Below are 26,191 nucleotides of genomic sequence, written 5' to 3'. Positions count from 1 at the left end.
TCACTGTTAACTCTCCCTGTGTGCACTACAGCTTACTGGGGTAAGTCAAGTTCTAACTTCTGGTTGCAAAAAATCCTTCATTTCTTTTGATCCATGTGATAAATTTGTTCTGTTTTCAGATCATCAGTATTAATATCCAGCCAGGAGCAGTTCTGCATGAGTAGAACAGTTTTAAAAGATGCAGAAATGCTGTTCTTGAACCAGCGATTTACTTTTCACACAGTGATTTTTGGCAGCTTGTGACTGAGCTGAACAAATGTAGATTTGCATCATGTGACAAATCCCACAATTTCATCCCGAGCTTCTATTTCCATTTGAAACAGAAAAGCAAATTTTTTAAGAGTCAGCATGGAATGAAAATCTCCAGAAATGTTTTATTTGCTGCTGAAGTGTCCAAAACAAAACTGAATATAAGTTGCATTTTTCCATTACAAAAAATTATAGATTTGGATATCCTTCCTCTTCTTGTTGTGCCAGAATCCTTCCACCTCCTGGAATTTGAACTATGTGCTTTCAACAATCCCTCCTAAGTGTGACGCTAATTAAAATTCTCTGAATGGAACAGCAGTGCAACTGCCCTGTAGTGGATCATCAGTACAAGACCTCCAGGCAGGAACAAGTCCCTGATCTTACCTTCACAGCTCCTGTGATAGTGTAGGCATGACCCTGTACAATCCCATTCCTCAGCTCTATGTTCCTCTTTGGCTGCAGAAGGGAGAAAGCACAGCTTTTAGCTCTCTGCCACAGTGTGAAGGTACAGCCATAGCTCCAGAACAGCACTAAAGAAACCTAGTTTTGACTACAGCAGTATCTCAAATACTGAGATACTCACTCCAGAGGAACGTGATTGTTGTTCCCAGACATAAGCGAGCCAGTAAATTTAACAAAACTATGGGTCTTCACTTAGTTGCAAGTCCTTCAATGGTCCAGAGCTGCAGCAATTGCAGAATGAGCTGCACTGGGTGACTAGCAGTCAGGACTGGGGGTCTGCAGAACTTCTCTGCCACTCAGAGCCCATCATAAGCCACCTGAGCTCAGGTGCTAGTCCTTGGCTTGTTTGCAACAGCCAAGCTTCATGTCCTGGTGAAGTAGGCACTACAGAAGCAATGCCACACACTTTGCAGTCTTCCCTTACATGCTGCGAGGGAAGCCATGGAGACATTTTATCAAGATACTCGCTGAGAATCACAAAGCCTTTTGCACCTTCCCAGAATTAATACCAGTAACCTGCAAATCACGATGTGATAATAGCATCCTCTCACAAAAGAAAGGTGCATTTTGGCCTTGCTAGAATTGATCACAAACCTGTGAGGCCAAAATCAGTCCTGCTGCAAGAGGACACCCCTCTATTGCAGTGGAATTAGCCAGGAGAGAAGCCACAGCTCCCTCTCTGACAGACCAATCCATCTACATCCGCCAAAATGCCTTTACATTCCTAACCCAATAACCTTATCTACTTTCTGCTGCCAAGATCCCTTCAGGCATCCATAAACTGTAACTATCGCATGGAGTGATTATAGACTTCCTCTACAACTTAAAAGAGCAAACACAGTAAACCAAGAGAGGCATGTTACTGGCCCTGTGACTAACCTGGCCTGGGGTGCTACACCCCATGAGACACCGAGATTTGTCAGCTGCTTTCAGTATCTCCTCCAGATCTGGAGGTGGATCCTTCAATGAAAACTGCACTTGAACTCCACCCGTGAGGTCTACTAAAGCATCAGAAAGGTAGCCTCCATTCAAGTTTTGGTAGGAGCCTCGCAACCTGGAGAAAAAGAAAAAAAAAGAAGGAAAAAAAAAAAGAAGGAAAATAAAAGGTAATTAGTCCTTACACTGTGTTTTATAAGCAATGTACAGTGCTCGCTTCCAAAATAGATATGTGCAACGAGGTGGTCAGCAGGTGGGGATCCTGGATTTGTAGACACTGTGGCCAGGTAATGAAAGGAAATGTGATTGAAACACATGGCCAGACACAACACACACCCTGTGGAGTGAATGAGACAAAGGGGAAGCTTTTCCTATGTATTCATCCACATCTGAGGCAGCTGTCTAGAGTCATTTACAGACAGTGGAAAATAATAAGGTGCGTCTCATGCCAACACAGCCATTTTAGGGAGATGAGCTGCATCTCATCTTGAAGCATCCAGTTTCTGAACAGGGGGCCAAGGGCGACTAGTTCAAATGGATGTTTCAGATCAAATGGAGCTGAACTGTTAGTTTCTACACTGTATTTTTGTCATGACTCTTAACAAAATTGTCCAGTATCCCTTTTGCTAAAGAGAAATAGGAAAAAGAGAGAGGTGAAGGTATTTGCCCATGCTCCCAAGGCAAGACAGAAACAAGTTTTCAGCACTGCTCCCAGTTCACTCTGATAGAGTGCAATAATAGGATAATAATTTAATACTGCCAACACAGTCCTTGTTGATTTTATCGCATGGTTTTTATTGAGACAGCAAATAAGCTGGAACATGCCGTACTTAGAGCAGGTAGAGCATGCTGTTAAACCCCACCATACACACTGTATTTAATGAATGTAATCAAATGAAGTCTGCGGCTAATTGTATTTTGAAGAGTTGTCCTTGTCCTACACTGATGAAAAGAATTTGTCTTGGGCACTGGGGAATAACTTCTCAAATGGGAATCTCATAAACAGCATTGCTTGCAACTTTAATTTAATAGAGGTTTGGTATGCATTGTAATTAAAATCTTATGCGGCAAATTGATACTAAATCCTGAGTCAACTTTTCTGAGATATCTCAGGGCAAAATGCATCCTATTCCTGAGTCGGTCTGATGCTTCTTTACCATTCGCTTATTCCTGACCAAATCTGCCAAAATTATTATCTGTTTTCTTCAGATCCTCTTTACTGCATATTGCAAATGTTACACCAGCTTCAGGTACCAAGTTCCATCCCATCATATTACCCCTAGCGCAGGAATTTTTCTTCAGCATATTTAATAATGGGCAATGGGCAAATACTAAGGGACTGCACTCTGATCCCTTCAACTCCTCAGAGGACTTTTTAAAATTTTTGTCTCTTCATTGAGCATTATTTACCCTGGAGTACTCTGGGGACCTCAGCTAAGAGATGTGAAGTGAGAGTTGACCAGAGACTCACAAGAGTGCATGTGTCGTGCCTGGGCATGTTCTTCACTCATGCTTCTTCTCACTGCCTGCCCCAAATATCCATATGATCTCTGATTAGTGACTATAAACAGAGATGATCCCTGCTTAGAGTCTGCAGTTTTAAATAGAAAACAATAAGGAAAGAAAAACAGAGGCAAAAAAGTTTTCTTAAAGTAAGTAGGAGATCCCAGCCCCTTTTGCGTCACTAGCCATTGCTCTGTTTGTTCTACTTCTCAGGCATGAACGTCCCAGGGTTGAACTTGGTACATTTAGGTCTAACCCAAGATCAACATCTCCAGGTTTTGTTGGCTCTATAATTGCAGGCAGCCATGGATCTTTGCATGAGCACAACAATACACAGCTGTCAGCCTGAACTCCTCCCTGTGTGATTTGCATAAGGCAGAGGGTGAAACCACCCACAGAAAGCATTCAGCACTGGGTGGAAGAATAGACCGGATATATTTACTTGGCATATGCTTTTTCCAGCAAGGATGGCCAGAATTCATTTGAAGTTCGAGGGTGCACAAACAGGTATCTTCCATTTAGGACTGGCAGTCGGTCATCTATCACTACATCCACCCAGTCTCCATATTGCCAGAACTGGAAATAAATAAAATAATAAAATAAAATAAATAAAATTTAAAAAAAAGGGGGAGAGAGAAAAGAATGAGCCTCTTTTAGGAGCTAATGTTCATGCCAAGCAACAGCCTCCTGAACTAATACAGGAATTAATCTAAAGCGTGGATATGCGCAAGTTCTCTCCCGAACTGCTTCAGGCTAAGAGTCCATATTGTTAAACAAGCTACCAATTGGCTGGATTTCCCAGTGGCAGGGCAAGTCATTTGGGAATATAAATAGTCCTGCAATCAGTGGGAGAAAAGATTCAACGTGGGGAATATGCTAATATTCTTGGGAGATAGAAGCACTCAAGATGATAAAGAATGATCATGCAGATGGTTCCGTGAGCCTCACTCCTCAGCTGCACTTGGATTTTCCCCTGCAGCACAGCTTTTGGCCAGAGAGCCTCTGTCAAGATCCAGCCTCTAGATTTTCTTTGCTCTGTGTTTCAATTAAGACTCTGACGTGCTGTCATGGACAGAGACAGTGTAGTGACTAAAGACTGTTTTGAGGTGTTATCCATCTCCTTGATGGATGAGAAGGACACAGGCGGTCTCTCCAGCATGTGGACAGAGCAGGTGTTTCTCCAGCTGATCCAGCTGATGAAACCTTTCAAGGGAGAAGATAGGAAAAGAGATCTGTGGGGATGAACTAAAGGAGCCATTTCCAGAGTCATTAGCAGATTAATGTAGCTTAGCGTGATTCGCAATCATAAGAGGCCAAGCTCTTATTTGCAGTAATGCTAAGGACTGCAGTGGAAGTATGCCAGCAATAGATTTAGTCTAGCATGATTTTATTTCAACAGCTTCGGTCAATGAAAAACCCAGAAATGAGCTGTTCTGTTAGAAAAGCACAAGACCAGATCTGCCCAGCAGCAAAGCAGCTTACAGTCTGCTAAGCTGAAAGTAGGTTTGATCCTACTTACGTTCTGCCTCACCCAGGCCTCTCACTTCCTACATTAGCGGCAGCAGGAGGTGGCAGAGTTGGGCTCTTGGAACTTGAGCTCCATGAGCGATTTGAGGCTTCTGCTCGATTTTGGCAGGATGGGGTTTAAGGAAAAGCCTTTGACTGGCTGTCCTCTGCCCAAAATAGAGAGAGGTGAAAGGACTGTCCAAAAGGAGGTGTCTTTTCAGTCACCTAACATGCTCTTCTGTCACCAGTCAACATGTGGAAGCAGGTCTGTATGGAGAAAAGGTGTGACATCCAGCCACACCTCCCCACGGTGCTTCATGTGCAAACACAACAGGTAAACAAGGAGAACACACAGAACTGGCTGTGGGGATTACTGCAGTCCAAACCCACTGAGTGACATTTTTCCAAAAGCCAAGTTCTTTGACCATCTTTGGCAGGGAGCTCAAGCTTGGAGGCCCTCTGAACACAACACTGTATTTTTCTTCAGCTGGATGAAGAGAGGTGCTTTGTTCTGATTGTCACAGACTTTCAGATGGTGGTCTCATCTGAGCTCACAAGGACAGGAAAAGCCACAGTGGGAATGAGAAACCTCATGGAAAGCCCTAGGATACTCTGGGAGTGCAAGAGAGGTAAAGAAGAAGCCATTTTTCTCCATATGCCTTCAAAGAGGGTAAATGCCTTCAATTTTTGGCTTAATTCCAGCTTCATGAAATTTCTTTATACCTTCAGGATTTAAGTACTGCAGCTGTGACTACGGTAGTAAACAAAAGCAAGAATTGCTATTTAGGCAGGATGCAAAGAGGTAAGTTCTTCACTTCCACATTTGTGGTGAGCCTTTTAAATCAGGACTTTATTTTCCTGTGCTTAATAGGAAGAAAAAAAGCGGACAGTTGTGAGATGACAGCAACACATTTAGGGTTCTGCTGGTCAAAGGGGGAATGCTATGTGGTCATTTTGCCTTCTTTTTTCTCTTACTTGACAGGGATCTTAGAGAAATCCAGTTCTGGGATTGAGCAAGGAGAAAATCCCATGCCTGTCAACCACTCTCTTTTTTGTGGTGTTAAAAGGCACCTTTTGGATGATTCCTGAAACTGAGATCTTGACCACTTATGGTCTTTAAGGGTTTCATCAGTTTCTTCCTGAGAGCAGAGACATTAACACTCAGGGCAGATCCCTTTGGTTGTGAGTTGATGCACTGTGCCATAATCCCCTGTAGTCCTTGGAGGATATTTCTGTTTTTCTCCCAGGCTGAGCTGCTGCTGCTCCCTGTCACAAAGAGTGGCACACTCTGCCTCACAGGCATCAGAGCTTCTGTGGCAGAGAAAGTGATTCCTATACAAACACGGGACTAACTTAATTCCTGAGGAAATAGCGTCACTGTAATTATTCCGTAGATAACAACATCACCCATCTTAACTAGAGCTGATGAAGTGCTTAACACCCTTGACTCTTGCAGCCTAACAGCCAGTGCTGTGTAGGAATACTGGAGCAGCCCTTTGTATTCCTGAGAGACAACATGGTCCAGATCCAAAACGGTGAAAAAAAATTATAAGCTAGAATTTTTATATTAGCATATGATATGCCTTGTTTGGGATTCTTCACTGAACTGAGGACTGGTGGCTTAGCCTGTGGATGGCAGTAAAATATCTTTGATGGAATAATTGAAAGGCATTGCAGAGAAGCATTTCCATTCAGAGTAGCTTTCTCAGGGGTTTATTGCTCAAGGAAAGCCAAAAACAGTTGCATTGATTTGCAGATGAGATGACAGGGAAAACATTTTCAAATACTGTGAGGTATTTATACTGCTTAAGATTTAAGGATTGCGCCTAACTAATCTTTTCAAAGCTCCCATGAAAGACAATCTAGCTTGCATCCTTTTAATTTGTTTTAAGCAGACTGGTGTCCCTTCAGCTGGTTTATCTCATACAGTGTAGCTCTGTATGCTGGAAGTGGGCCAAGAGAGAAACATCTGGTATTCCAAGGAGCAAAGGAACAGAGCAAAATTTAGACTGTCCACAAATAAATCCTCCTGGTGCTGCTCCTCAAGAGCTCCAGGAGGTCAAAGAAGTCTCACTGCCAGAGCTCTTTGCTTGGTACTGAATGGCATATAACAAAACAGAGTTGTGAAAAAAGGGGGATGATGAATGCCTGAGTATATATTGACTCTCTACATCCAGTTTAGCTTCTGGAGCTTAATGGTACTGCAAGCTCTTCTAATCCCAGAAGACATTTGTTTGACTCAGATGCAAGCAGGCAGGGCCTGCCAGTTGCTATCCCAGTCAACCTCCTGGGAGATTCAGAGAATTTTGGGAGTTGGTTGAAAGTGAGATTTACTAAAAAGCCTTGTTTCTCTCTCTGAAACAATTCTCTTTTCAAAATATCAAAAGCCTGTTCCTCTGATCTGTCTCTAAGGATCTGTAATTTCAAGCCATTTCAACAAGCTAAAAGGGCAAGGTGAGTGGGGAAACAGAAAATGAGTCCAAATAGATAGTGCAGGTGAACTGACAGCCATAACAGACTGTCCAAATCAAAGCAGACACCAGAATTCCATCTAAAACATATATGTACACAAATCTATCTGAACAGCTGGCACCTGTACCTCTGGAGTCATTCCCTGAAGTGTTATTTCACCACCTGGAGCACAGGAATTTTTAGAAAACTTGGGATTTTCTGCAAAGTTCTGTACTAGGAGTCAGCACTGAAGAACCAAAGCATTTAAGGATGTCGAGATGTGGGACTGCAGTTTGGACCCCTACATAATCCAACCATCCAAGCTCAAGAGAATACATACCCGGAAATGAAAAATCCCAGCGTAATCGTCCTGGAATCCTTGGTCCTTTGGTAAAACATTTTCCAAAAATTGTTTTCGTAGTGTCAGGGAGCCCAGGGCAGCCAGCATCCAGCAGTCACCTCAGGGGAGGGAAGAATGCAGTGCATTTAGTCAGTTACTCACTGTAGTGGATCACAGCTAACTCTTTAGAAAGAACAGGCTGCAACATCTGAGACATCTAAGAATCATTTTGTTAAAAGAAACCAACGTTCTTCTGTCTCCTTTTCCCCCTTCAAAGTGCGGAACCACTACCCAGTATTCACCAACAACGTCCACTGGGAACCCTGATGCCACCTAGCCATACTTTTCTGCTCTCATGTCCTTCTATCTTTTACAGTCAGGTTGAGACTCATAGTCTAGAACATCCTGTTTAGCAAACCTTCAAACTTCTCGATGGGGTGAGAAACACTCTTCTATAAGGGAACAGAGATGCTGCCACAGATAAACATGATTATGGACCAGGAGTTAAAAATGGAACTGATACAGGCTGCAGATACATACTCTGATACTGGGTAAGTATCAGAGAGGTGATCAGAAATATTGATGGGAAAGAAAACACTGACAGTTAAATGAAGATGTTGGGATGGAAAGAAAATTCGGTCCTACACATGTTGGAGCTGTACCTATTTAACTACTTACACTTAACTGTGTTTGACCCTTGTACTTGCCTGATCTCAGTTGGACCTCCCTTTTTACGCTTGTCCTTGTACAGATAGAAGGCAGGTGCCATATATAAGGAACAAGGATTTGAGCTGCTGCATTTGAGAATCCTTTTAAATAGCTGCAATAAATTGTGTGTGAACTTGTGTGAGCCTGGATTGACCTACACTGTTGTTTACACTGTGGCTACCATTGTCCATGCCTTCCCGCCAAGCACTCGGAACAGAGCAAAGCAATCACGGGTCATTGCTTTGTGCCCATCTTTTCCAAAACAAGAATATAACCTTACCTATTTCTCCTTGCATGATATCAAATCTGCTAACTCCATCCATGATCAAATGAGGATTTCTCTGAAGTTCCTGGAGGAAATAAAATGCAAATAGCAGTGTGAGCACCCAGCCTTTGCCAGCAGTGTGTTCCTGACCCTTGAAGACCCTTGCTTGCCTACCTTTTCCATAGCTGAAAACTATTTCTATTGAGCACTGATGTTTTGTTGCCTGTCATCAACAAAACTTGAGGAAATACTCAGGCATCTCTTCTTTAGTCTGCTTGGCTGTTCCTAGAGATGGGCACTGGTGGGTGGGTGCTCACTGAGTTTTCATTTGGGTTTCTCTAATGCTACCAACACCTTTCAGAGTTGAGGCTCTGAGTCTGGCTGCAAAATCACACAGTTTCCTGGAGGACAGTAGGGCAGAGACACACAGGTCTCCAAGAAAAGTAGAGTAGGGTCTATACTTGAGCTCAGCACTGGGTCTGGGAGTGTTTTATACTGTGAGCCTTTAAGTGTTTCCATTCAGGTCTAATGCAGGTCAGCCTGGCTGCTTTTCATCACTCTGGTGAGGAAGATATAGAAAGAGAGCTTAATCTCTGTCTGGAAAATTCCACAGGCCTGGCTGACATTTTTGATTCAAGGAAAATTTTCTTTGCATTCCTTGAGAGTCTTGCTTGGGCAGTGAAGGGGGAAACATTTCAGAGCTTGGCTTTGCACGCAGAAATGTGAACCATTCTCCCAGATGCATCTGTTATTGACCTGGGATATCTGATTGCTCAGAAAGGAATGCCCTGAGCATCCCCCATGAGTAACCCTTGGTACGCTCCAGCGGGGTAAGGTTCTGTTTTGAAAGAGCAATCAGCCTGAAATAGGCAAGTGACCACACACCTAAGAAAACAAAGAGATAAAAGGAAAAAAAATCTGAGTAAGAAAATAATACAGCTCTTCCTTGATCAGGCCCTGGTATTTCTTCTTCCCAGTTGATTTGCCATGCTGCACAAAAATGAGACCAGCTTACAACGTGACTCATGACTTCCATGGTTGTGTGAGCTCAGCATTAGCAAATGCTGTCAGTTTTCTGAAATGGCTTCACGGTGATCAAACCCCTCTAAGAAGTTTCACTGTCAGGAGAGGATGCACCACAACATCACTGCTCCAGGCTGGCGGACAGATCGCGCTCCCATAAGCACTGCTGACGTGGGGAAAAGCAGCCTAGGCAGGCATATTCCTTGACAGATGCTTTCATGAAGCCATCCACACCTATCCCAGGACTTCAGGGATTCGTGATAAGAGATTTACCCATGGCATGGGAGCAGGCCTAAGATATGGTGGTCACCAGCAGCAGTGGTTGCTCACTGTACAGCGCGCTCAGCCCTTCTCCCTTCCACTCTACATCTGTCCCAGCTTTATCATCTCCCTACCTCTATTTCCCTGACAGCTTTTGCTTCCCTCAAAACTTCCCACACCCAGGAAAGACTAATCTGCATGACAAAGCTCTGAATTTGGCCTGTGCTTTTGTGTGTGTCTGATGTGCCTATAGTCATCCCAGAAAACCAACAAACAGAACAAAGAAATGGATATTTTTGTTTCCTCCATAATTTCTGAGGCTGTTGAAGTCTTAGTCACCAGAGGCAGACTGGCTGGACCACAGTGCAGAGCTGCCACAGGGATACCATCACCTAGAAGCATGAACCTGAAACTAATGGGAAGGCAGCTCCGTCTTCATGGGATTCCTGAGAAAAGGGCTGATGATCTGCTCTGTGCTGGGATGATGAAGCTCTTAATTGCACTGTGGATCCTGACAGCCTCCTATGAAGACTGGCTGAAAAGTCAGCCCATTAGATGCCTCCCCAGATACCCCACTGCCCACCAAGGTGCTCAACTCCCCAGTAAGCAACAGGGATAAGTTAAGCAGGTTCCTTGCTGAGGGAAACCAGTAATTTTGTCTAAAATCAGAAAAGACGCGATTTGAAGTCAAGCCCAGTCAACATGCCTTGGCTGTGCATACAGACACATCTCTGTGGCTATCAGAGACAACACTCAAATGCTCTCACTGTAATCCCAACACCCACAAAACACTAACCTCTGCTTCCAGTAGGACATACTACCCAAGGACTTAGGGGAAATAACTAGAAAACAACACATATCATGTTGTTTCCACTAGCCATGGAAAGGGGCTGCTCAGCAGCTGTCTGAACTAAGAGCAGAGGGTTTCTGAAAGAGCTTAGAGAGGGCATAATTATGATGGGTGCAACACTTTGGAAATCTGGATCTTCTCAACCCGGAGGAAAGGAAGTCTCCAATTAGCTCCTCTTCCTTCAAAGGCAAGAATACAGCAGTCATAAAACACTGTATCATTTATTATTGCAAATCACAGCTAAACAGATAGTTACAGCTACATATAATGTGCAAGCCTCACTATTAGCTAGTGCTCCAACTGCATGACAAAGAAAGAAACCACAGATTTAACCATAAGTCTGTCCAGAAGCAGTGCCCTGTTTCACTGAGTAATTACAATGAGGCTTTGTGGCATTTTCATGAAGACTTTCCAGTTGTAGCTGGAGGGGGAAAGAAGAGGGAGCTCAGGGAGGCACGTGGTCTCTTCCCAGAATATCTATGAGCCTAGCAGTGAAGGCAACCATACGGGCTGCAAGTCAAGCACTCTGCCTGAACTCATTCCCCTAGGACAAAGCTATCATCACTCGCTTTCCCTGACCCACTGAAGACTTCATTATGTATTCAAAAGAAAAGAGAAGTTCAAGTTCAAACCAGTTCATCCTCCAGAGAATGATCTTGCCACAGAACTACTGTTCATCTAAAGGACAAAATGGAGAATTAATTTTAGAGGTGGAAGGAAAGTGTCCTGTACATGTATTCATCTCCAAATTTCTTTTTATAATTGCTTGAAATATTTAAGGAAGAACAACTCCCCAGAAGGAGGTGGAGGTGAGTTGCATAGATGTAGGCCACATGCAGACATGCAAAGCACACAGTCAAACATTTTTGTGAAAAATTGGAAGCCTGAGGTGGGATTTCATAGGCAGCATAAGCCAGTCTGGGTGCAGGACGATGCTCAACATGGTAGTTGGGCCCTGGCCACTTTCCCACAGATTTCCCCACTGGCCCAGCATGATCCAGGAGGCATAAGGCCACTGAGGGTGAAGGGGCAGGAGCTGACTCTTTGCAGAGCCACCTCCTGGTCAGTTCACCTTAACCCTAAAGTAAAATCCCAACCCTGCTTCTGTTCCGGCCACATCTTTCCCTGCAGCTACACTTGTTTTGCTCCCCCTGTCTCCAGCTCCGCCATCCTGACACGCGCTGCCATCATGAGTCATGGTGCTCCCTGTTCAACACACACCAATTACGACAAATAAAAAGGCTGCTATTGATTGAAAGCCAAATTGTTCTCAGCTGGACAAATGTTAATTCAGTATCACTGCTGTGCCTGTAATAGTGTTGCTCTGGATTAAGAAGCAAATACGTTACTACAGTTCCCTGGGCTGAAGGCACTGACTAGCAGTGCACTGAGGAGGGGTCAGGCATGTGTGACACCACTGGCATATATCCCAAGACCACAGGAAACCTCTACAGAAATAAGACCTTTGAAGTAACGAGGGAGGGCAGAACAAAGGACAAAGCTGGTGAAGGATCTGGAGCACAGGCCTTATGAGAAGAGGCTGAGGGAGCTGACATTGTTTAACTAGGAGAAAAGGAGGCTCAGGGGGGTTCTTATCACTCTCTACATCTACCTGAAAGGAGGCTGTAGCCAGGTGGGGGGTGGTCTCTTCTCCCAGGTAACAAGTGACAGAACAGGAGGAAATGGCCTCAAGTTGCGCCAGGACAGGCTTATGTTGGATATTGGGAAAAATTTCTTCACTGAAAGGTTGCGAAGCATAGAACAGGCTGCCCGCAACGTGGTCGAGTCACCATCCCTGGAGGTGTTTAACAGACATGCAGATGTGGCACTTGGGGACATGGTTTAGTGGTGGCTTAGCAGTGCTGGGTTAACGGTTGGAATTGATGATCTTAAAAGTCCTTTCCAACCTACACAATTCTATGATTCTATAAGCTATGCTGGTCACACCAAAGATCTGACTTGCAATGACTTGGAGACAGCTTGGAGAGGGAGAGGATAACTGAGCAAGCCAAAACTAATAGGAAAAATCAGACTACTCTCAAGGGGTTTGCTCACACTGACAGAACTCAGTTCCCTGCTTTACAGAAGAATAGCTCAATTCTTAATTGCCTGATTTCAATACAAATGCCTTGGTTGCTTAAAAACCCTGCTCTGCTCCACTTCCCTCTTGCAAGGGAAGAATGAGGTCCTCAGACTCTGCATGGGTGGGGAGCCCACAAATGAAGAAACAAAGTCCTGTTGGAGGATGGACTGATGACCAGAAACCAGCTCAGATTTTACCTGAAACCTGTTTGCTTTGTGTGGCTCAGTGTTAAAAAAACAATAATTGCAAACAAAGGAAGCAAATACAAAGGATGTAAACAAGGGAGGTAGCCCTGTGTACCCGGAGCTTTTGAGAGGTGGTTTCCTCAGAGGTCTTGAAACCTCCCACTTGAACCATACAGTACAAGCTGAAGTTTTCAAAGTGCCACAGTGTTACCAACTACCCTCTGGCCATCACAGCCATATAATCCTGCCAGATGACTCCCCAGCCTGCGAAACAGGGAAGCAGGGAAGTCAGCAGACCATCATAGGAGCACAGCTTTCCCATCAACCCAGGATGTGCAAATTCCCCCTCACAGTCAGCCCCTCCCAAAGATGAATGGAGCCAGAGAATACGATGCAAATAAACCCTTTTCATCTAAAGCCTGTGCAGAAAGACAGATGTAATAAATGGTGATGCACTGCAGCTTCCTTGGCCCAAAAATACGAACTTCCAAGCTGAGGTCAGATGCAATCAGCTGAGTAGGCAAGGGCTGAAACAATGGCAGCCTGGAGACGCTGCTCCCGTTCAATTACACTGATTGCACACGCACACTCCAAAATAAGGGGAATTGATTTTGATTTTCATCACGGAGAAATACTGAACAGGATCCAAGGGCCTTGTGGCCCCTGGGAAAGGCTGAAGCCGTGAACTCCACCACAAACAGCTGGTGAGCAGCTTTGGCTCGTGCCAGGAAAAGGCCCCAGGGTGACAGACCTGCAGGTAGTGAAGGACAGCACTATCCCTCACTGCCACACATTTCCACATTTCCCTTAACTTTCCTCATTAAAGTAGCTCATATGACAATCCTCATTTCTTTTTGCTCTTCTTTTTTTAATTTTTTTTCTTTTTGGAAAGTTTTTCTTCATTTTCCCCCTGTTCTATTAGAGATAAGTTTTTAGGTTAACTTCAAACTGTTGTCTAAATTCTTGCCTGAATAAAATCTGGTTTTTTCTCCCCTCCAGCTACTGACAGACCAAGGCTGATGCAGTAGGAAATCCAGCTCAGCTTATCTGTCCAGAAAGATTCTAACTTCAAAATTACTTTTTTAGCAGGCCTGTTTTGATTTATTCATTTGCTGGGATTGAAAATCCTTAATGTTGATGCTAATTCCTGGAAATTTCTGGGAAATAAATAAAATGCCAACAAGCAAATAATCACCAAAGGCTATGTAGAATCACAACAGGCACTCTGTTCCTGAAAGAAGGTTACATTTTCTTTGGGAAGGGACAGAGGAAGGGAAAAATAATGTAAGCAAGCCCTTTTGCAAAATTATTGAATCAAACGATGGATCACTTTTCCCAGCAAACAAGCATTGACTCAAAGGGCACCATTTTCCCCAATGCTTTTTGTATGCTAAGTGCCATAGCACCAGATTCTGCCATAGGAACAAGGTACATCACTTGCTGGAGTTCACACTAAAGCTGCCTCTTCCTGTGACTTCTGCCCAAGGAATTCTTTCTTACCCTTCTCCTCATCTGACACCAGACACACGAGACAAATACCCAAGTAGTCCATGCCCTGGTACTACAAACAGACTGATGGTGCAGACAAAACCCATGTCAGCTGTTTCAGACAGTCCTTTCACCAGGCATCCCTCCTACAAGTCACATCAGAGGCTCTCAGGGATTTCTCTCATGCTGATCCTCAAACCCCTATTGGCCACATTGCAGCTTTTCCCTCTCTTCTGGCTGCCCACACACCACAGTCTGTGTTAATCAGAGGATGGACCGTCTTAGGTCAGCTCTTGCCCAGCATCCTCTCTCTCCATAAGAGAGCTACAGGGTCCCCGAGAGACCCAGGGTAAGCAGTGCAGGAGCAGTAGTCTGTGACCTTGAAGACCCTTCAGAATAATCTTCAGCAACTTCACCCTGTGCCCATTTTAACCTTTTTTTAAAGCATAAGCACTGCAGATCAGAGACTGTCCTTAAAATTTATAATGGGCATCATATTGAGCACAGTGGTGGGCTATCCCTGGTGCAGAGCCAAGGCACTGCTGCATAGATGTCAGTCTCTCTCCCCTCACACATACCATACTTGAAAATATAACCAATGTCAGTAAAAATAAAGCATTTACCATCACCACAATTCACATTGTCTGGACCATCCTAATTTAGTTTCTTTTTCCATCTGTATAGTATTATGCATTATGATCAGAACAGAGTGAAATCTTTAGCCTAAACAGAAATTGGTTAAAAATGCATATTCCACAACAGCAAATCATTTCATGACTTCCTCTGTTCCACTCAGTTTCCTGTGTGAAGGAAAAGCAGCAAACAATGAAAAAGAATTGTTCTGAACATTGTAAAATGAGCATCTCAATTTTTTAAATCTGACATAATTCTTCGTGGAGAATTTCCCTTTGACTGATCTTTAGAAAAGCCCAGCTATAGAAATACTTTATCAGTCTAAAATAGAATTTCTCTTTCTCTCAAAATTGTGGGTTAGCCAGAAGACCAGTTAATTGCAGAAGTCCAGCTGTATTTGGTACCCTCAACTCCATCTCTATTAACACTTGAAGTACCACACACAAAATCTCTTCTACAAATTTCTCATGTTTCAATGGATGTAGACTGAGGGCCTGGGGATGAAAACACAGCCTGGAGCAGTCCCCATCTGATGGAAAAGTGCAACTACCTCAGAATTAGAAAAAGTGACATTTCGAATGTTGTCTTGGTGCTCCTGATCCACCCTCTCCCCCTCTTCAGGGACATGCCTACTAAATAAGATCAGTTTACAAGTCAAAATATGTTGTTTCTGACTGTCACTGCTGACTATCACTGTCTGAAACCAAGCTGTTTTCCCTCCCCTTTATGCATTACCCCCAGATATGAAGACTCCAAACTCTGACTGTAATTGGCAATTCTCTTGACAATGTACAAGGTAAAATAGAAGCAGCATTTTGCTCAACTGCTCAATTGGATCTGGAACAAAGACAGCAGTTATAATTGCTATCTACCACTTAAATAACCAGACATTGCATGACTCAGTAAATGGAGGCTAAGAGATTATTGGGACCAAGATGTCAGTCACAGGTACCTTTCCAGACAAATTTTTTTAATGTCAGAGGTAGCTAATGGTGGAGGCTGAGAAAAATATAGACATAGGTTAAATTGGCCATGCTCTGTCAGCAGGATACAACTACACTCACCCTCTGGGAGATGTATTCAGGTAAGAAACAGTCTTGGGAAAATTGTAGGTATCTCTTTGCCAAGTATTTTAGGTGGCTTTAACACCTGGGGTCATGTATCCTTACATTTAGCATTGCAGTGACCTAAGAACAGAGCTTATGAACATTTCTGCCTGGATGAAATGCCCAACTGAACAACTTCAGATTTGGGGCATTGCCACTCCTGACACTGAAGCCTTCCCTCTTCCTCCTGGGGGACCGACTCCCATAGGCAATTGGACACAGCACTGGCCTTTCAGGACTTAAGAAATGCAAACACAGTTTTATTTACTTCCTGACTCTTCACTCAAAACATTTGCAGCTCTGTAAATGAAAAGAAACCACTGCTGTTTAGTAACTTCTTCTGCCCCTCATTCATTCTGTCAGGAAATTGAGGCCACAGTTCGATGTCACAGTGACACAGCAGGGGTGTTGTGGTGATGTTTGAGAACTTCTGGTTGGTTTCCCCAGGCAGCTGATGCCATTGCCCTTTATCTTGCATCTTGCCTAGCAGGGTGAAGCCTGGCTTGGTGGAAAATGGCTACAGGTGAAAATTTTGGTCAAACTGAGAAAACAAAAAAATTAAAATGGAGCCTTCTTCAGCACTGACATCCAGTGTTTCTGTTCCACAAGAGCCAGCTGAGTTGGCAGTCTCAACTTGTGTCCTTTGAGCATATTGTAGAAGAGCAGCAGATGATGCTGCCTTAACCTCTGTAAAAGAACAAAAGGCTTTTCAATGTTCACATCAAGAACCCTGGGCCATGAGTATATGGTTTAATTTTCTGAAGGAGAGCTCTGGCAAAGCCAATGACTTCTGATCCCGACTTTTTAAAAATAATAAAACCCTCTGGAAAATTGATGGAAGCAATTGGTCTCAGACAGTTTAGTGTGGCGATGCTGGAAAGTGCATAGTGATTGCTGAAAAAAAAATCTTCAAAATGGAAATGCTGGGATGGAGAAGACATATGCAAAATTTTTAAACCAATTCCACAAAAGTTTTTATTCATAAGCTTAGTATTCATGGATTCAGCAAAATAGAAGGGAATTCTCCATACCTGCCTCCCCTGACAAACTTCAAGCACTACCAGCAGCAGATTCTGTTTTTGACAAGATACATCAGTCCCTTTGCACATGAAATAACTATCAGGATATTAGAATAGGATAGATGTTCATCCCATGGTGCGGGGCCTCAAAATCAATGGTATTTGGGTTTCTAAGTCACTTTGTATGCTTTTGAAATTCTACACTTCTCTACTGCTCTCAAAAGGCAAAAGCACCAGGGTGTTAGTACTTAACAGAACTGTATCATAACATCTTATTCCAGTTTAGTCATCTTTAAAATGCCCCTGAGAGTCCTTTCTAATATCCATGTTTGTCTTTTGTGAGTCTAAGGCTTAGTTATCGTATCTTTGTCTTTCTCAGACTGGAAATAGTGGCAACTAACTCCTCTCCTTTGCATTTTTTAGTCACTTTCCTACTACAACCCCTGTTCCAAGAGAGATTATCCCCACCTACTATGAACCTGTAAGCAGAGTGCTAGTGTAAAGAACACAGCACCAGCTGCACTCTCACTGGACCCAGATTTGAAGGAAGGCTGCTGAAGGAGAAGCCCAGATATTCAGCCTGTGGTAAGAGCTGCTTCTGCAGAAGAGAATGATCCCTTCATAGCACCTCCACAGAGGACACTTAAACATCTGCACCCAGCACCTCCACAACTACCACACCATAAAGCATCCATCCAGACTGGAAGCGCCTGTACCCCTGCACACACAATTTGTCTGACACTTCCAGGCCCTGCTACAGCAGCGGGTAGGGAGATGTCCAAGCCTCAGGACCCATCCCTATCACCACAACACTGCAGCCACAGCCCTGCTGGTGTCCAGGCTGCAGCTTCTACTCCATCTGATACGTCACCACATCACACTCCTTTGACATCAGGGCTGGCGCTTCCCACCTTTCCATTTGGGCATCCACATTTAGCAGCTATGCAGGCTCTCTTGGCTAGACTGCTTCCCTTCTGGGACCCATGGGTTTCAACATGCTGGCTGCAGCCTCTGCTGCTGCAGTGCCACGGCCACCACACTGCCAAGCTCCAGCACACCCTCACTGCCCTAATGCATCTGCCATCCAAACAAATCTTTTCCAGTTGTCTTGTCCTGTCTTTACAATCTCACAGTTACTGTCTCTACACCCTGAGGCATTGCCTTCAGGGAGGTGAGCTGGTTTTTCCCAGTCCAGGGAAGTCAAAGTCTCCAGGCACTGGTGTTGTGCTCAGCAAAACCCAGAAACAGGGCAGCACGTGGCTAATCCAGTAGCTGTGCCAGTAGCAAATGGTAAACAGCAGTGCTATACTGAGCAGTCTGACCATGGAAAGATTTCCTAAATTAGGTCCTAAGATAAAAGAGCTGAGCATGTGATTCCACCTCCCATTTTAAACATCCATATGCCAGATGATAACTGCCTATTAAATTGCAACTGGGAATCAGCACACAAACGTACTTCATCTCATGCCTTGTCCCAGTTACTTTAAAATAGGTATTGCTGAGTCAGTTGCTTAGATTACAGAAATCAGAGATCTTTAATAGAATTTGACAGCTTTTCAGGTTTGCACAAAGTCCTCTAGAAGCGGATCAAAGTGGGAACACTAGTTTTAGTCAGGTTCACAGGTAGGAACAAACTTCCAACAAAAATGTACCTAGTGAAATCGTTAACGTTACAGAGGTTACCTTCCCTCCAAACATCCCACAGCAAGGATCCTTCCTTGCAGTGTTGTGCTTCCAGTGTTCCCCTTAAAGTCTACTTTCCTGCTAACACAGATCTCCTTCCCCAAGATGAAGGCCTTTAACCACTGGCCATCAGTGCTCCCATTCAGCAGCAGGGTTATGAAACACTCCAGTTGGTGGAACTCACAGTTGGCCTCTTCCATTGTATTCGCCGCAGCTCATCCTCTGGGAGCAGGTTGGGACCAATGGAGCTGATGTGAGCAGGGAAGGTGTCATCCTCAAAGAGCAGCCCTTGGCTCAGACACAAGGCTCGTAGGCTGTTGAAGTCCTGGCTATTAAACCTCTTCAGGTTCTGGAGGCTTCCTGTTGCTCCTGTGGTTTGCCAGCCCTGCTCTGGCATCAGAGTGGAGCTGGGGGCAAGCATTGTGCCCCTTTCCTGTGAAGGAGAGACATGGGCTGCCGTTAGTTTCCTGATCCAAAGCAGTGTATTAGAAGCATGTGGGAAGTCAAACAGCCCCCTCCTCCTGCCAAGAGGATTGTGGAGCAGCAGCTTTCAAAGCTGAGGGCAGCCGCAGTGAAAAAATCCTTATTAGCTGGAAACGCATGGGGAAAGAGTAGTCATCAAATCCCTACTGGTTTATCTTAAACCAGTGCTGTCACTGCTACAAATTCAATTTTGAGTCTTCCCTGAGGACAGAGAGCAAAGCTGTTAGTGAGCCGCTGTGTGAGCATTGAGGTACATCTGCAGCACACAGGATGGAACAGTTGCTGCAGATGCAGGGGAGCATGAGTGTGAGCAGAGAGGCTGCTCAGAGGTACCCAGGACTCTTCTGGCCGTGTATCATGCCTGTGCCCAGGGAATTTTCCAGTTATTTATTTTTTTTCATTTCCACATATTTGATGGTCACTCTCTGTGAGCCGTAAAGATGACAGAGACTTTCCTTACCTGGATCTGCTCCAAAGAAGCTTGGGCATATTAGGGGGTGACTTCCTACCAGCCTACACAGGCATTCTATCAGATTCCCCACAACTACAGTGCTGAGATGGGACCAAGCTGCAAAATCCAGACCCGGATCCCACCTACACTACACATTCATGTGAGTGTGCAGCAGGGTCTGAGGTTTTTGGACTCAGTAGTTCATTCAGAAGCCAGTGTTGAAACAGCCCTGAATTTCAAATTCGTATTTAAACTGGGCAGTCACTGCATGGCATCTATAGGAATTCCAGTCTGGAGCATGGTAGAACCCCTCTTTGTTGATGTGTCTAAAGAAAAGGGGCACTTCACTTAGGAAAAATGAACATTTCACACATGCAGTGAAAGCCTAGGCTGAACAGAGCTGCTAATACACCTCCTGGCACAGCTACACATGGTTGTGGGAGCCAAAATCTTCTGTTGAGGACTCTGTCACCTTTACAGTCATCAAAAAGCAGGACAACTGTCATCAAAAATCTACTTTTGTTCCAAAGGGAGTTAGTGCATCTTCCATGGAGACACTGGAGTGCAGCATGGGAGGGTTTTTAGGACAGGGGAGGGAGAAGGGCTCAAGAAAGCAGAAAACTTGCACATTTGGAGGGGTCAGTGATACCAGAGCTTAAAAAGAGCAATTTGTTCTGTCCAAGCAGAGTACAAGCTTTCAGGTGTGCTCCCCAGAGAAACGTGGATGTACAGAGGGATGTACACGTGTGCACCACCTCCTGGGGATCTTTCTTCAGCTGAAAAGTTCTGTTGTGGGTTTCAGGGTACAGAGAAGTAGCAAAAAGGTTGTGCAGCCTGCCTTGCCTCCTGGTTCCCTCAGCTCCTTTTGTCACACAAAATTACCTGTTGCTGGATCAAAATATGCCTTAGGATACACACCAGTTTTCACTCTTCATTCACACTTGCCCTCACAAAACCAAAATATTAACTAGCCTGAGCTATAATTCTCCTTTTGCCTCTTTCTTTATGAAAAGAGAAGGCTCTGGTGAAGCCCTTTATTAATAGACTTTCAAGAGCAAGAAGGATCACTGTGATCACTTCCTCTGGGATCTCACATGATGGGTGCCACTGCACTTAATCCAGTGATTCCTGCCACTAGCTCCTGGCATCTGCGTAAGATGCACCTTCTCACAAATCAGCATTGGAAAATCCACCACAGCCCTGGGCAAGCCACTCCCACAGTTAATTAATTTCACTGTGCTAATTTGTAGCTTGAAGTCACTTAGTTTCACTTTCAAGCACCGGATGCCACAACTCTTTTTTTATTTTTTTCTCCTCCAAATTTCCAGTAGATGAAAGGGCTCTTTTCTACCAAACAAACTTACCTGCAGATCTGAGATGTTCCTGCTGCGGCACAAAGGCAGCAGACTGCTCCAGTAAGAGCAGAGCCTCAGATTTGTATTGTTAATTCTTCATGCATGTGAAAAACACAGCTCAGCCACAATGAAGGTGTGATACAGCCCCCCACTCCCAGCTTTTACTTAGTCTCATCACCTTTCTTGCTGTTTCAAGTCACTTAACCTCCTGGCATTGTAACAATAGCCTAAACAAATAAGTAGTTTTGCATCTCATTGTTTTAATTAAAAGCCCTACAAAAACATCGGGTGGAATTCACAAACCACCCTCGGCCAACAAGAAGAGAGAACACTCCCCTTGGGCTTGCAGTTTTTGATACAATGGAAATAAATCTCATGTAATGTACCATAACACGACAAGGGAATGGCTTCTTCTTAACAAATACTCATTTGAAACTGTGCCCAGGCCCCATGCATGCTAAGATCTATTTCTTGCAATGGTGTTCCAGCAAAACTGATTACTAATTCCAGAACTCAAATTAAAATTAACAGAGCTTGAAGGCTGGGTCTGACACGCATTCCCTCTCTTCTGACAGAGAACAAGAGTTTTTAGCATGTGTGTGTGTGTGTTTAATTACGTTGTTTAACATATCAGGATTAAATTAGCAACCAGACAGAAGAAAATAATACACTTAACTACTCTTCCCTTGCAGGAATAACTTCATCAGCATTGTGTCTGGGGGCACACAAGTTCTATAACCATCCATGCCCCTGTGCAGGTAGCCCATGGGGTCAGGCATACCTGGCTAGCACTGTCCTGCCAGCACCAACAAACTCTGAGGGCCACTTCTTTTGGAGCAGCATCCTGACCCCTGGCCCCAGCTCTGCTGCTCAGCTGTCATGGGTCCATCAGCAACAGAAAAGATCACAACAGCTATTAAAGCAGAATATTGCCTGCTTGGTTGGGGAGCTTCTTACCTGTTGCTGAACCCACATGTCAGAAAGACTTTCAAGGGATAGAGCTATAATGGAATGGGTATTGGAGGCATTGCCCTTGGACTGTTCCCTGCCACAAGATGCAAGGAGAGAGGGAGGGATTTCAAACACTTGCAAAGGTAGTTCACACATACTGTCAAACTCTAAAGGAAAAAAAGAGTCTGCCTCTCAACTAAGCAAGGAAATTATTATTCAGAAGGGGTTAAACAAACATTTACTTAGTCCTGGAATCTCCTTCAACATATTTACTTATCTGAAATAGAGAAGGGAATCGCCCAACTTCGTATCTGCTGCTCTTTTTTGGTTCCTCTTCCTTCTCGGCAGAGAGAGAAATTCTTTCCCAGAGAAAGGGACAAAGAAGGAGGGAGAGAAGGTAAGCAGTGGAAAAGCTACAGAGAGAAGGATCAAAAGAGATCAGGTGTGACAGTTGGAAAGGATGGGAAGGAAAGAGGAGTCTCCGAGGATAGCAGAGCAAAAAAGATCGGTGACTCCTGCAGAAATTATTAGGGGAACACCAAACAGACCATTTTCTGCATTGAACAGCTTAAAAGGCAGCAGTGAAGGGTTGTGTCTCCCTCCAGCACTCATTCACGAAAGATGTCAAGCCACTACTATAATCAGGTACTCAATGGTGGCAAATGCTACTGACAGCTAATTACACTTTGCATAAAGATTTATGTCAGGGTACAGACATAATTTCCTTCAATAGCTTCTGATATTTTTCACCGTGGAGAAAGTAGAAACAGGCAATTAGAAAATGTGTCTACTTCATAGCCAAACCTTCTCTCCACTGATTTTATCAAAACATTTCCATTATATGTTGGCTTAGCTGAGTTTCTGTACTTCAGAAAGAGCTACTGAATTTCTCAAACCCTACAAAGAATACCAAAAAAGTCAATAAGCCAGCAGCCCTTCTACCCCTGCTTCCTCTCAAACACTCTAAACTCCTAAGCTATGTTTCATCTCCCTATAATACTCAATATATGCTACAGTTACACATGTATTCTTTCCTCTAAGATCCCCTCATTCACGTATTTGAAGTATTGTAAAAACTTCAGAAACTCAGTTCCAGAATTATTTTATAATGAAGGAAAGTGTGAGTTTATTAGCTCTCCTTGCATTCAAATTAAAAACAAACAAGAGTGCTGCTTTTCAGTAGCTTCCTGCAGTGATGGGAAGCACAAGAGGCAGAGTAGGGAGCAGAACATGGGCATCCCAAACCCCAGATGGACAACAGCTCCTTGTACATACAATGTGTGAAAGCCTTGAGTACCACAGAAAATCAAAACCAAAGCCAGGCACTCTGGCAACCCTCCAGGAGATTACTTTCCCAGTGGCATCTTGCACGACCTTCTGCTCCAAACAGTCTGTGAAGTACTCCCTTCTGGCTATTTATTAAGTCAATTTTCTCCTCGTTTTGCATACATAGCATTGGACAGTTCCAGATACCTTTTTTCTACCTCATTTAACAGCAGCCTACAGTAACTATAGAGTCCTCCTCATCTTAGAATCTCTACTCCCACTTGATCCAATTACTTTTGACAACTTACCATTTTACTATGAGGCTCTTTCTAGGATGGCAAATTTGTCTTTTCTTTCCCTCCAGGTAACATTAAGGACAGGGACTCTCATTTATTCTGCCTCTCCAAGGCAAATCCCTCATAATGTGTCTGTGGTGCTTTTCCAGCCCTATTACTTATATTACTTATATTTCACCTGCTTCATTTTGTACTAAATAAAACAGCAAAGGGATGTTTTACCTGCAGTGCCTCCGGTGTAACTCTCCAGCCAACACCAACAGAGAAACAGGCAGGCTGGTACTATCCCTGTTCTCCTTTATAGGGCAACTTTTGCCACGCCTTAAGTAAACGTAGCCAAGTTGAAGTTAAGTTCAAGGCCAAAAGCAACCGCTCGGGCTTGGGCATAATGGTTTCATACAGATATCACACAGTATATAGATATATATATATATACACACACAGGCTTCTATTAGCCATGCACAATGAATTGTCTGTCGACCCATGTTTGTTGACAGTTTCCTGTGGCTAACTGGGGCTTCAGTTGCAGTAATTCTTATAAAAGAAATAGGTTTCTTTGTACCTCCCACCCTTTCATATAATCTGTTTTCCTTCCCCTATCACCAGGAAATGCAGCAATCATCCTGGATCCAGGCACGGCATGGCAGGACTCACTACAAGTAATCAGCGGTGCGTGTCATTCTTTCTGCAGAAGTAAAAGCAGGAGGTACTTTTAGGCCAATGCCTGTTAGCATTTACACTGGGCTCTTACTTAAATTCCACATCAGTTCACTTACTTGGGCAGTTCATTTCCTCCAGGACTGCCTGTGGAAGTAGGGGTTATCCACATATTTGGAAGGGGACTGGCCTCCATTATCCTAAAGCCCAAAGCCAAAGAATAAAAAAAGTATCTAGCAAAAATATGGAAATATTCATATTCAGAAAACCGAACTGAGATAGCCTAAAGAGGTCAAAATTCCAGGGAATGTGTGCAGCACATATTCTCTGGGACACATTCCCTGGCAGCAATCCTAAGTGTATTCCTATAGCCTGTAAGTGTGTGTTTGAAAAAAAGACCCTTGGTGTTCTGGTGGGCAGCAAGCTGAACAAGAGATAACTGTGCACCCTTGCAATAAAGCAAACCAACAGCATCCTGGGCTGCACAAGCTGCAGCACAGGCAGCAGATCAAGGCAGGGAATCCTTCCTCTTTGCACAGTACTTCTGAGATGGTATCTGCAGTACTGTATCCAGTTTTGGGCTGCCCAGTGTAAGAGGGGCACTGAAAGTGCAGCAAGTCCAGCAGAAACCCACCAGGATGGTCAGGGGGCTGGAGCACATGGTGTGAGAGAGGAGACTAAGAGAGTTTGTCCACTCAGTCGGGAGGGAGACCTAATTGCGGTCTCCCACTATCCAAAAGGCAGTTACAGAGAGGGCGAAGCCAGACTCTTCTTGAAGGTGCACAGTAAGATGGGCAGAGGCAACAGGCACGAGGAGCAGCAACAAAAATTAGATGGGGTTGGAGAGAAAAAAATTCTTTAGAGTGGTTCAGCCCAGGCACAAATGCACAGAAAGCCTGGAGCACCTCCACCCTTGGAGACACTCACTTGGACAAGGATATAAGCAACATCACCTAACTCAGAAGTCAACCTGCTTTGAGCTGGAGTGGGACTCAAAGACCCAAGAAATTACCCTCTCTTTTTCAAGCTATCACAGCTTGTTCATCAAAAGAAAAGTCACTCTGCAGGGAAGGTTTGTGAAGTTTATCTTGGGGATTAACAACAAAACTTACCAAAGCGTAGTTCTTTACTTACCCAAAGTAATCATACAATCACCTGGGCTCAGAAATTTCCTCAGAACAAGACTTTCTACTTGGGCTGCAGTCTCTTTGACTTGGGATGCTAGCAGTTCGCACAGCAGCTGCTCCCTAGGAGCTTTGGGAGATGAGAACATAAAAGAGCTCATGAAAAAGACAGTTCAGCTTCTTCATCAATGTTTAGTATAGCTCCGTGGGTCTGAAAGCAGTGTACTGCACCCTGCCTGCTCACATTTTAGGGCTTTCATTTCCTCATGAGATCCCACCATTTAGCAAACTCTAATAGGAAATATATCCATGTAAATTAGAGCAAAACCTGCCCCAGAGAGCAAAACAGGTGCAGTTTTCCTTTAAGAGCTGTTTTCCATAACCACTACATAAATAAAAGCTGATTGCACCAGAAGCAGGGAGCAAAGATTTCCTTCATTGCAGGAAAGGAGCTCTGAGGTGATAAATGCCAGTGCTGCTGGCTCATCTGACAGCACGCGTGCTGTTAATCGCCTCCTCTCTGGGGAAACGGCAGGTATATTCCCCTCCAGGTATGGTGATTCATTGTCTGGAACTGATATCTCTGCTTAAATGGGGGATTAACATGATTTAAGAAATATTCACTGCAAAGTTGATTAGAAGGCACCATCACCAACCTGGCAGGAGATTTCAGTTATTGCAGCATGAACCCATTTTGAGATTGTCAGCTTTTCTGCAGAAGGCTGTATTGATGTGTCCATTTTCACAGTGGCGCCAGAGAAGGAAACCCAGAAGGCTGAGGGATTTATGTGCAGTAACGAGCCTTTGGATTATTTGCTATCCTAAGTGTCTGTGGAATCCTGCAAGAAAAAAAAAAA

The 26,191-nt window shown here is 44.1% G+C and overlaps 1 protein-coding gene across 2 annotated transcripts in view; it reads right to left on the bottom strand.

Annotated features, from left to right (window-relative positions):
- Window positions 1-26,106, bottom strand: part of CAPN13 (calpain 13) — a 52,334-nt gene extending 26,228 nt beyond the window's left edge. Inside the window, exons 1-7 of one of the 2 annotated variants that reach the window (XM_027696648.1) lie at window positions 25,991-26,106; window positions 18,936-19,184; window positions 8,436-8,505; window positions 7,448-7,566; window positions 3,593-3,726; window positions 1,591-1,765; window positions 634-705 (exon numbers count right to left, since the gene is read on the bottom strand). In XM_027696648.1, the coding sequence (XP_027552449.1) occupies window positions 634-705; window positions 1,591-1,765; window positions 3,593-3,726; window positions 7,448-7,566; window positions 8,436-8,505; window positions 18,936-19,184; window positions 25,991-26,074 (903 nt within the window). In that variant the 5' untranslated portion in view covers window positions 26,075-26,106. Of the gene's footprint in view, window positions 1-633; window positions 706-1,590; window positions 1,766-3,592; window positions 3,727-7,447; window positions 7,567-8,435; window positions 8,506-18,935; window positions 19,185-23,775; window positions 23,814-25,990 lie in introns of those variants that run through there. The other variant, XM_027696649.1, reaches the window with a different exon arrangement.
- Window positions 26,107-26,191: the final 85 nt, after the last annotated feature.

Source organism: Neopelma chrysocephalum, unplaced genomic scaffold (genome assembly GCF_003984885.1).
Source record: "Neopelma chrysocephalum unplaced genomic scaffold, ASM398488v2 Primary Assembly neopelma1_108, whole genome shotgun sequence".
Lineage (NCBI taxonomy): Eukaryota > Metazoa > Chordata > Aves > Passeriformes > Pipridae > Neopelma > Neopelma chrysocephalum.
This window is presented reverse-complemented; position numbering and strand designations above follow the sequence as displayed.